The 11,374-nt window shown below is 41.0% G+C and overlaps 2 protein-coding genes across 2 annotated transcripts in view; both read right to left on the bottom strand.

Annotated features, from left to right (window-relative positions):
- Window positions 1-748: 748 nt before the first annotated feature.
- Window positions 749-5,567, bottom strand: LOC111959682 (death-associated protein-like 1 homolog). Its single transcript, XM_023981435.2, has 4 exons — window positions 5,416-5,567; window positions 1,790-1,889; window positions 1,533-1,596; window positions 749-1,310 (listed from the first exon to the last, which is right to left on the bottom strand). Exons 1-4 carry the CDS (start codon window positions 5,480-5,482, stop codon window positions 1,185-1,187), a joined length of 357 nt encoding a protein of 118 aa, XP_023837203.1. The 5' UTR covers window positions 5,483-5,567; the 3' UTR covers window positions 749-1,184.
- A 1,002-nt stretch (window positions 5,568-6,569) lies between these two features.
- The window catches only part of LOC111959435 (plakophilin-4), a 120,950-nt gene continuing 116,145 nt past the window's right edge, over window positions 6,570-11,374 (bottom strand). The window contains exons 20-22 of the mRNA XM_070437725.1: window positions 10,919-11,050; window positions 9,849-9,922; window positions 6,570-7,525 (exon numbers count right to left, since the gene is read on the bottom strand). Of these exons, the coding sequence (XP_070293826.1) occupies window positions 7,271-7,525; window positions 9,849-9,922; window positions 10,919-11,050 (461 nt within the window). The 3' untranslated portion in view covers window positions 6,570-7,270. The remainder of the gene's footprint in view (window positions 7,526-9,848; window positions 9,923-10,918; window positions 11,051-11,374) is intronic.

Below are 11,374 nucleotides of genomic sequence, written 5' to 3'. Positions count from 1 at the left end.
CGGAGCACAACTCCGGTTAATATCAGACAATAAGAGCCCCTAGATACTCTATGGTGGATCTGGAAGAAGTCCTCTTCAGTGCTTTGCTGGGTTCAGCCTCAGAACTTTTGTGAGTGCACCTCAAGAGGTCTACACATGCCGAGAACGTCTTCCAAAGAAGCACTTCCATTCAAAGACAGTCTGCTGTGGGTCAGTTTCTGTGGAGAAACAGTGATGCAAAGCTTCTCTGAGACGTGCCAGATTAAGTTTCACTCTCAGAAACCGTGGTATTGTATGCTGTAGTAACATGATTAAGGTATGTAGATTATGGAAATGGTCTAGAGACGTAGGCTAGTGTTCAAGCTCATGTGGAAGAGCAGCTCCTGTCAATATGATAGGCCAGCGAGCCAGAAAATACCTCACGACAGGGAAAATGCACCCAAAGACCTTTGGCAATAGTGCTTCGTGACATCTGATCTTCAGGTAGGATGAGCAGAGTTTCTAACTTGGAACCCCCCCTCCAGAGTTGCCAGTTGACTTGAACTTACTGAAGTCAAAGATTTCATTGTTGTCCCAGTTGTCTTGAACACGACATACAAGTGTGAMGCATAAAGAAAAAGAAAAAATCCTTCAAGCTGACAATGTACTTGTCACCACCCTGTGGTCGCGACAACATTTGCAGCATGATAAATAAACACTTTCAACCAAACTATTCAATGAACTGATTAGAAATGTGAATCTTGATAACCATAAAACAAAAAAGGACATGTTTCTAACGCCATGCAACTTCTTTTTATTCAAGCCGTAAACAAATGCTAAGCTTTTCACTATGAAAATAGACACTGATGAAACAGTCAGTCATCCACCTTATACCCTCTTGTGCAACATACCAATTCCAAAATCGCCACCATGTGCGTTTTAGTTCACGTGCATACACTCATTAATAAAAGGCACAGTAAATGCTGGTTTGTAGTAAGCAGAACACCACCCATATCCCCACAAAGCTCCACTTTCTCACCTAAAAGCAGTTACAAATTGCAACCAATTCAAAGTTGATGAATGGATTCTAGAGTACTAAACATTAAACATTCAAGTCTTTTCTGACATCTCATGTTGGTCCTCTCATGCATGTAACTAACCCTTCCTGCTAGTCTTTCACAGTTGACTTCACATGTTTCCTTCAGGCAACTTCAACACATGTTGCTTCAGAACTTTTTTGGTTGCTGGATGCAGAAGGTAGACTTGAAAGCTGGCGAGTGTGCCTTCTCCAAAGCAGGTCTGAGTCTGCTGTGTTTCACACTTACTGGGGTCTCTGGGAAGTCAGGTCCCAACTGAAACAATTAAGAAATAATTTTGTAAAATCATGGTTTACCAAGCAACCTGGAAGAAACTATTTTACTATGCCAATCTGTAGTAGGTAGGCTATGAGTAAATGGTTGACTTGCATGATCATTACAAATGAAGCCAAATTATTGTAGTTTACAGCAAAACCTGTTTCTTGGCCAACTCGTGGGACACGGATGCAGCCATTATTTTAAGTCAGATATCCTTACCTTGTCAAGTGTTCCTGACATCAAGACACTGACTAGCTGCATTCGGCTGGAGGTGGCTGCAGATCTAGAACAGTATTACATGTTTAAAGACAAAACTCAACATTGCAGTTAAAAGTGTTCCTGGATGTTGTCTCAATGTAAAAACAAATATCATCCAAACTGTCAATCAGCGAGACCCTGTAGATAGGTACTTAATGAATACGACCCAATACTCTAATGGAACAAAACAGGTAGGGACTACCTGAACTGTACTGTACCTGGGTTTGGGAACCTTGTGTTCCCTCTCTGGGTTCACATGGTGGGTGGCATGACTCTCCTCATAGCTCTTCTTGGCCACTCGTTTCCCCCCAGCCTTCACTGTGGAGCCAGAGTGGAACCGTTTAAAATATTGTTAACATTGTCTCCTTTTCTTTCACTTGTTCAGAACGGAGTTAAAACTATTCAGAGTTACTGTAAGACTAAACTACTGTGCATGTTTTAATACCAGTTGGTTTACTTCAATATAGAAGTAGATTGTAAGACTATCAGTGTTGGTAGACCGATCAAGAGGTGGCACTTGCAGTGAGAATACAGTTAAGCATTGTGTCTGCTTTTTATTTTCCTCAGTTGCTTGCAATAGGCAGGATTCATCAAAAATAAATATACTTTACCCACATCCTGTCAAAGCAACAAGCGCATATAGCCAAACAATGTGCAGCTCTGATCAGAGAAATAGTTTAATTTGTACCGCGAGTGTCCCTTTCAGGGTCCGTATGTATTAAGCACATCTCAGAGTAGGGCAAAGTGGATGGTAAAGCACTCCTACTCTTGATATGACCCCAGAACTTATTTTCGAGGACATCATGTCACACCATAAGTCTAATCAACAGGCAGTGAACTACAGTGCCTTCAGAAAGTGACTTATTCCACATTGTGTTACAGAAGGAATTCTAAATTGATTCCCCCCCCCCCCACCAAGAGACAAAGAGAAAACATGTTTTCTAAATGTACATAAGTATTCACACCAGAGTCAATACATTTTTGAATCACCTTTGCACACCTGGATTGTACAATATTTGCATTCTTAAAAAAAAAAAGCTTGATCAAGTTGGTTGTTGATCATTGCTAGACAGCCATTTARGTCTTGCCATTAATTTAAGTCAAAACTGTAACTAGGCCACTCAGGATCATTCAAGTCATCTTGGTAAGCAACTTCAGTGTATATTTGGCCTTGTGTTCTAAGTGACTGTCCTGCTGAAAGGTGGATTTGTCTCCCAGTTTCTGTTGAAAAGCAGACTACCAGGTTTCCCACCCACTCCACGATTTTGCCTGTGCTTAGCTCTATTTAGTTCATTTTTATCCATAATTTAAAAAAAAAATCCTTACTGATGACAAGCATACCCATAACATGATGCAGACACCACCATGCTTGAAAATACGAAGACTGGTACTCGGTGATGTGTCGTTGGATTTGCCCCAAACATAATGCTTTGTATTTATGCCGAAATGTATTTCTTTGGCACATTTTTTGCAGTTTTACTTCATTGGAAACAGGATGCATGTTTTGGGATACTTTTATTCTGTACAGGCTTACTTTTCACGCTGTCAATTAGGTTAGAGTAACTACAATGTTGTTCCGCCTACCACAGCCATTACACTCCGTAATTGTGTCAAGTCAACCTTGCCTTAATGGTGAAATCCCGGAGCAGGTTTCCTTCATCTTCAACAACAGAGTTAGGAAGGAAGCCTGTATCTTTGTAGTGACTGGGTGTATTGATACACCATCCAAAGTTGAATTAATAACTTCACCATGATCAAAGGGATCAGTCTTTCTTAACCCATCTATCAATAATTGCCCTTCGCGAGGCATTGGAAAACATCCCTGGTCTAATTCGCTGCTCGACTGAGGTACCTTAGAGATAATTCTRTGTGTGGGCTACAGAGATGAGATCATTCAAAAATCATGTTAAACACCATTATTGCACACAGAGGGAGTCCATGCAACTTAAGCACATTCTTAGCCCTGAAAATATTCAGGCTTGCCATAACAAAGGGGTTGAATACTTGATGCAAACATTTAAGCTTTTCATTTAAAAAAAAAATGTCTGAAAACATAATTCCACTTTGAAATTAGGCCAGTGACAAAATCTAACTTAATCCATTTTATACTCAGGCTGTAACAAAAAGTGGGAAAAGTCCAGGGGTGTGAATACTTTGAAGGCAATGTACATATATTCAACTAATAATGTTATTACATTTTGCAGTAGCTTGGTGGTAGTTGAACTAATGCAAATCTATACTGAACAAAAATATAAAGGCAACATGTAAAGTGCTGGTCCCTTGTTTCATGAGCTGAAATAAAATGTCGCACGCCAACCCAGGACCGCCACATCCAGCTTCTTCACCTGCGGGATCGTCTGAGACCAGCCACCTGGACAGCTGATGAAACTGAAGAGTATTTCTGCCTGTAATGAAACCTTTTTGTGGGGGAAAAACTTATTCTGATTGGCTGGGCCTGGCTCTCAAGTGAGAGGGCCCCTGCCCAGTCATGTAAAATCCATAGATTAGGGCCTAATGCATTTATTTCATTTGACTGATTTCCTTATGAACATTAACTAAGTAAAATCGTTGAAATTGTTGCATGTTGTGTTTATATTTTAGTTCAGCATTGGAAACGTTTTTAGTAGTTAATTACTTTTGTCATGTAGCCAACTACTGGAACTACACTTTTTATTAGGCAATAATTCCCTTTCAGCATCAGACCTGCCCAATTCTTACTTGAAACACTGAGCCTCATTCTCACATTGTTTTAAGACACTAAATTACACATTATCTTAACATCTGACTCCAGAGTGATCTGTTCTTGCAATTTGTAGTCTGACATTTCAGATTTTCCATTTTTTTATAGTTTGGATGTAACTTTTGTGACGACCTAACACAATTAATAGAACTAAGTTATAGATATCATTCACAATGACACCTAGCCTATAAGCGGGAGATATGTTCTGTGTGCTCTATTTCTATGCTTTCCGTTTAAGTTTCTGCATCTTTTACTTTTGTACGACAGCTTCAAACACCTGAAAATACAATATTTGGGGTTATGGATCATATATTTTCACAGCTGTTTAGATGGTACAATGATTCTCTACACTACACTTGCTTTGTCACAAACTTAAATTGAGCGAACTATTAGAATTTTAGCAACCAGGAAATGGCGGAGTGATTTCTGCAAAGTGCATCTTTAAGGGTAGCTTTAGTGTAAATTCATTTCTTCCAGTGTGAAGGAACTGGTCCCCTGGGAAACAATTTTCAGGGCACTGTTAGCTTCCCCAACACTGCCAAGAGACATTCCGCCTTTGTGAAGTAAGGCGGCATCGCAATAATCCCGTTAATGAGCATTTTAATAAACTGTTGACTGACTATGACTCAAAAACATATGTATAAGCAAGAACCTGCATGGGAAATATTCACTTAACTACATGAACCTCAATGCTGGCCATCCTGTTCCTCGAGCACAGAATGTACCACAGTTGAACAATAGGCTATGCTATACACTGATTCAAGTATCATACCGCATTGTGACGGTAAATACAATTAAAGTAGCAAGGATGAGAGCATTTAGGCCTACTACTGCATGCAATCGTTAAGAGTTTCCATATTGTATTAGTTTACCCCCTACGCACTTGAGGTTTGAGCGTGCGTAACAACACTGTAGCAGAATGTTTGCACAAGACGAAAACAAAAATCTATTCAACAGGAAGAGTAGACCTATATGGTAAATACACTGAATGTAGACCACACTTACTTCCTCAAAATAACCCATTACATCGAACACATTGTTTTACAAAGAAAATACGCAGTTTAGTGACAATTACGAATTAGTATGAATTAATCAACAATATACCTGCTGGAGGATGGCCAGCCTTCAATTCAAGACTCTCTCTCATTTCAGATTTAGATAGCTGAACCATTCTCGACTTCTGAACAACAATAACAGAACACAAACTGGCGCAATACCAACTCCGTTGCTTTTATACTGCTGAAAGGAAAATGACGTAGCTGATGCAGGAAGCAAGCATCAGCATATGGGGCTGCAGCAGACTCATTTATTCCACATGAGTGGACCAGACATATGGCGTGAGCAGCCTCAAAAAGTTACATTGTTTTATTTAGTGTATCGATTGGCGCATTTGTGTCTGTGGTGCGCATTGAGGATGTTTATGATCGAATCATATTTCCTACCTACCAATCCTGTCGTTTATACAACACCATTGCCTAGTTCAAAAACAACCTTCAGCCACTCCCCTCTGTGTTTGCAGATCTGAATAAAGCAGGATAGAAGTAAGCAATATGGTAATTCACCATCTGGTTGTGTGGAGCATATACATTGCTATTTGACTTTTTAAAAGAAGGACCTAGAGTACAGGGAGGGGCAAGAGATTATTTTTGAACAGAACTCATCTCACATTTATCTTAGTGGAACATGCTTGCTATTTATGTAATAAATAGTTTAAAACAACTTGACATCCTGACAAAAAGCAATGCCTGCATTGTCAGTATTTTTTGTCAGTTCTAACAACTTTTAAAGTGTTTATTTGAAAAGGTCTATTGTCTAGTCCTGAAATAAGACAAAGCAAATGCTGAGTGTCTGATCAGTCTTTATCATGTTGGTTATTTCCCAAATGGCACCCTACTCCCTATATAGTGCACTACTTTTGACCAGGGCCCATAGGTCTCTGGTCAAAAGTATTGCACTATATAGGGAATAGGGTGCCATTTGGGGACCGTGGTCAAAAGAAGTGCACTATGTAGGGAATAGAGTGGCACTTGGGATGCAACAGTTGCCTTCATTTTCTACGTTATGCATGCAAAGACGGGAGTATGAGCAACAGAAGGGAGGAGTTGTAGAGCTCTTCATGTACCAAACGTTCACATTTATTTCTGTTGGTTGGTGTGCAAAGAAAATGGCAGTGAACCATCCCATGAAAGGTCCAGCACAGAAAATGGAAAAATAAAGAGAATATCTGCAAAGTCACAAAAATGTCTGCAATTCCACAATTCATTGAAAAAACAAAAGTCAACTTTTATTAACTTTGCAAGTTTGTGTTATGATGTAATCTTTTCCCCACCTCTCTTTCCTTCTTCATATACTGTATTTATAGATCTATAATATAGATTTGACATGGCACAAGTCTTTACCAGTGCTGAAGAGCGTAAACCAGGTGGCATTTTTTCTGTATTTACAATTAAATGACGGAAATGTACAACACTCCATGGCATACACAATCTCAACATTAAGAACAAATACAATGTGATCCCTCTGTACAAACTAACATCTTTAGATTACTTTATTTTGTAATTTTTTTTTACAGATATGAGTTCATGATCCATTTTAGCCTACAGACATACACATACACATTCCCCATCTGACTCAAACCTTCCGTCACATATCCCACACCTTCACCATGCTACCACAGCAACGGGTTTCCAAAATAAAAACTAACATCTAGACCGAGCAGAACGCCGCTCACAATGATGTCCAAACGCCGACCATTCCCCAAACACACCACTGCATGATTCCCTCTCTTCGTTTAAAACAACAACCACATTCCTTGATTTCCTTCTTTCTTTGGCTTAACGTTCTGTTTCTCCATCTGCCATCACTTCCTCCCCCACATTCAGATTCACTTTTTTTTTTAAACAAACACAAATAAAAGTTCATGGTCGAGTTCATCAGATGGGCTCCAAAGAAGAAGTCCCTATACCCAGGAATCTGGCGAACCTGGGTACTGCTCCGCCCTGTAGGAAGGCCTCCGGGTGGTGGAGTAAAAGTCCACGTAGTTCGTGGTGGATTTGAGTCCGTGGCCATGCGACTGAGAGCTGTAGTCTGCCGTGGGGGGGAAGGTGACTACTTCCTCCGCGTAGGGTTCCTCGTAGCCGTGTGGAGACTGCAGGTACATTCTGTAGGTGTCGTAGTTCCGCCTGCTCGGCTCCTCGGTGTAGTACACCTGCTGCTGTGGAGACGAGAGGAGCAACACTAAATCAGGTCTGTTTATGTGAAAGGCAGGAACATATCTACTTCGAAGTCCAGTGTTTGTTTGATTTATGGGTAATTTGTGGTTGAAATTCTAGTAACAGCTAATTTACACTCTTTCGGCACTTTCCCAGACACAGATTAAATTTAGTCCTAAAAAACAAGATCAATAGAGAATCTCAATTAAAAAAGCTTTTTAGTCGAGGACTAGGCTTAATATGTGCCCGGCAATGTGTATCGAAACTCAAGCTGCATGGCTATATAGGGTTGGGTGTAGAGGTCGACCGATTAATCGGAATGGCCGATTAATTAGGGCCGATTTCAAGTTTTCATAACAATTTGGCCAATTTTTTTTATTTAAAAAAAWATWTWTTTTTTTTTACACCTTTATTTAATCTTTATTTAACTAGGCAAGTCAGTTAAGAACACATTCTTATTTTCAATGACGGCCTAGGAACGGTGGGTTTAACTGCCTCGTTCAGGGGCAGAACGACAGATTTTCACCTTGTCAGCTCGGGGGATTCAATCTTGCAACCTTACAGTTAACTAGTCCAACGCTCTAACCACCTGCCTCTCATTGCACTCCACGAGGAGACTGCCTGTTACGCGAATGCAGTAAGCCAAGGTAAGTTGTTAGCTAGCATTACATTTATCTTATAAAAAACAATCATAATCACTAGTTAACTACACACGGTTGATGATATTCCCAGTTTATCTAGCGTGTCCTGAGTTGCATATAATCGATGCGGTGCGTATCGTTACTCCAATGTGTACCTAATCATGAACATCAATGCCTTTCTTAAAATCAATACACGGAAGTATATATTTTTAAACCTGCATATTTAGCTAAAATAAATCCAGGTTAGCAGGCAATATTAACCAGGTGAAATTGTGTCACTTCTCTTGCGTTCATTGCACGCAGAGTCAGTGTATATGCAACAGTTTGGGCCGCCTAATTTGCCAGAATTTTAGGTAATTATGACATAACATTGAAGGTTGCGCAATGTAACAGAAATATTTAGACTAATGGATGCCACCCCTTAGATAAAATACAGAACGGTTCCGTATTTCACTGAAAGAATAAACGTCTTGTTTTCGAGATGATAGTTTCCGGATTCGACCATATTAATGACCTACAGCTCGTATTTCTGTGTGTTATTATGTTATAACTAAGTCTATGATTTGATAGAGCAGTCTGACTGAGCGGTGGTAGGCAGCAGCAGGCTCGTAAGCCTTCATTCAAACAGCACTTTCGTGCGTTTTGCCAGCAGCTCTTCGTTGTGCGTCAAGCATTGCGCTGTTTATGACTTCAAGCCTATCAACTCCCAAGATTAGGCTGGTGTAATCGATGTGAAATGGCTAGCTAGTTAGCGGGGTGCGAGCTAATAGCGTTTCAAACGTCACTCGCTCTGAGACTTGGAGTAGCTATTCCCCTTGCTCTGCATGGGTAATGATGCTTCGAGGGTGGCTGTTGTCGTTGTGTTCCTGGTTCGAGCCCAGGGAGGAGCGAGGAGAGGGATGGAAGCTATACTGTTACACTGGCAATACTATAGTGCCTATAAGAACATCCAATAGTCAAATGTTAATGAAATACAAATGGTATAGAAAGAAATAGTCCTATAATTCCTATAACAACTACAACCTAAAACTTCTTACCTGGGAATATTGAAGACTCATGTTAAAAGGAACCACCAGCTTTCATTATGTTCTCCATTGTTCTGACAAGGAACTTTAAACGTTAGCTTTCTACATGGCACATATTGCACTTTTACTTTCTTCTTCAACACTTTGTGTTTGCATTATTTAAACCAAATTGAACATGTTTCATTATTTATTTGAGGCTAAATTGATTTTATTGATGTATTATATTAAGTTAAAATAAGTGTTCATTCAGTATTGTTGTAATTGTCATTATTACAAAAACATTTTTTTTAATCGGCCGATTAATCGGTATCGGCTTTTTTGGTCCTCCAATAATCGGTATCGGTGTTGAAAAATCATAATCGGTTGATCTCTAGTTGGGTGTAATATCCTGATTGTCCAGTCTGAGAGGGAGTGGAGGGAGGGAACTGAGCTCCCTCTCCCTGGGTGCTATCTAGGTAACTGAGACGCCCAGCCCTTCCCTCTCACAGCAGTCACATCCACTCTAACTCACACAATGGCTGATATGATGGATGTCTCCTAGATGGAGATGGATGTCTCCTAGATGGAGATGGATGTCTCCTAGATGGAGATGGATGTCTCCTAGATGGAGATGGATGTCCGACCAGAAGGGATTGATTTAGAGTCTCTATTGTATTTACCTGTGTTCTTCTGGGGTCCTCTCTTGTAGGCGAGGAGTAAGATCCGATATAATATGGCGGCGGCTTTCCAGTCCCTGGCAGAGAAATGCACAACATAATGGTATAACTTCAGCTTCGCCATGAACTTGACTTGTTAGCGTACAGTATGTCAAATATCCCATTCCACACATTCCCATAGGCATGATCTCTGTATAACGGTCAAATACAGCTATGCTGGAAAGAACAGACTAAAAACATACAGTCAAATGGTTGGGGACCAGTGTCTTATTGTTTGCAATGCCTGTGGGATGGTATTTTCCTTGGCCCATTTTCAAGCCAGAGGAATCCTGAAAGTCATTTTCCACTCTTGTTCCCAGCATTCTGGGTTTTCATGGCTGGCCCAAAGAGTGTGGCTGGGTAGATCGTAGGGGTAGGCGGAGTTAATGTGGATGAGGCTGCAGCTCTGTTTACTCAGCGCCCCATTGAGGGTTGTCCATCTGGCAGCGGCGAGTCTGGGTGCCCTGCATACCTAGCCTACCTCCCAAATGGCACCCTATTCCCTATGCAGTGCACTACTTTTGACCAGGGCTCTGGTCAAAAAGTAGTGCACTACATAGGGAACAGGGTGCCATTTGGGAAGTAGCCCTACTGTTCCTCAGGGCAACTGACAACGGCCGCTTTGTAGTGGCTGCACAGCCAAGTGGCTCACAATGCGGGTGGACCAGCAACTCTATTGATCAGCAGACCCACTTAAACGCAACAAAAAGGCTCAAGTGCTCTTTTGAACTTAACCGATCGTCCAAGAGCCTCCAGCTCCCAATAAGAGCGATAAGAAAGAGGGAGATGTGGTGGAGCTGGGGGAGAGCTGGGGGAGAGGGGGCATGGAATGGGATTCCTGGGAGTGGTGAGGGGAGATAAATGGATTACGGCCTACATAGAGGTGAAAATAACCCTAGGGGATACTTTAATCACGGTCTGGTGTACATGGCTGACACATTCTCAATCACATTCCAAAGTCTCACATGATATACTGTGTTTTATGTACAGTAATAATTCTGAGATCATGAGAATTCTGTCCGCACATCGCTTACCTGTATATTGATATTTATGTACATTGTTGTCCCCTTGGTTATTATAAAATTGCATAGTTGACGGTGCCCTCTGATAATCAGAACGGTGTTCTTTGATTCCCAGTATTGCAGGAGAAGAGGTGGCACTACCAGCTGTGGACAACAGAACACGGAGGTAAGAAGGATGAAACTACCAGCTGTGGACAACAGAACACGGAGGTAAGAAGGATGAAAACTACCAGCTGTGGACAACAGAACACGGAGGTAAGAAGGATGAAACTACCAGCTGTGGACAACAGAACACGGAGGTAAGAAGGATGAAATTTTTGAATTGAACCGTCTTTGTGTCCTTATCTAGGGCAACGTCCCAAATGGCTCCACATTTCCTATCTAGTGCATTCATGTTGACCAGAACCCTGTGGGCCCTGGTGAAAAATAGTGCACTAAGACAGTGTTTCTTAATCCTGCACCCCCAAA

This window comes from Salvelinus sp. IW2-2015, linkage group LG36 (assembly GCF_002910315.2).
Source record: "Salvelinus sp. IW2-2015 linkage group LG36, ASM291031v2, whole genome shotgun sequence".
In the NCBI taxonomy this organism is placed as follows: domain Eukaryota; kingdom Metazoa; phylum Chordata; class Actinopteri; order Salmoniformes; family Salmonidae; genus Salvelinus; species Salvelinus sp. IW2-2015.
This window is presented reverse-complemented; position numbering and strand designations above follow the sequence as displayed.

What these genes read in the sequence shown, in the direction of transcription:
- LOC111959682 (XM_023981435.2), bottom strand. Translation starts at nt 5,482, where the DNA reads ATGGTTCAGCTATCTAAATCTGAAATGAGAGAGAGTCTTGAATTGAAG. An exon ending in GGCTGGCCATCCTCCAGCAG is followed by an intron (nt 1,890 to 5,415) that starts GTATATTGTTGA and finishes CTGGCTCCACAG; the next exon opens with TGAAGGCTGGGGGGAAACGA. An exon ending in TGTCAGGAACACTTGACAAG is followed by an intron (nt 1,311 to 1,532) that starts GTAAGGATATCT and finishes TAATTGTTTCAG; the next exon opens with TTGGGACCTGACTTCCCAGA.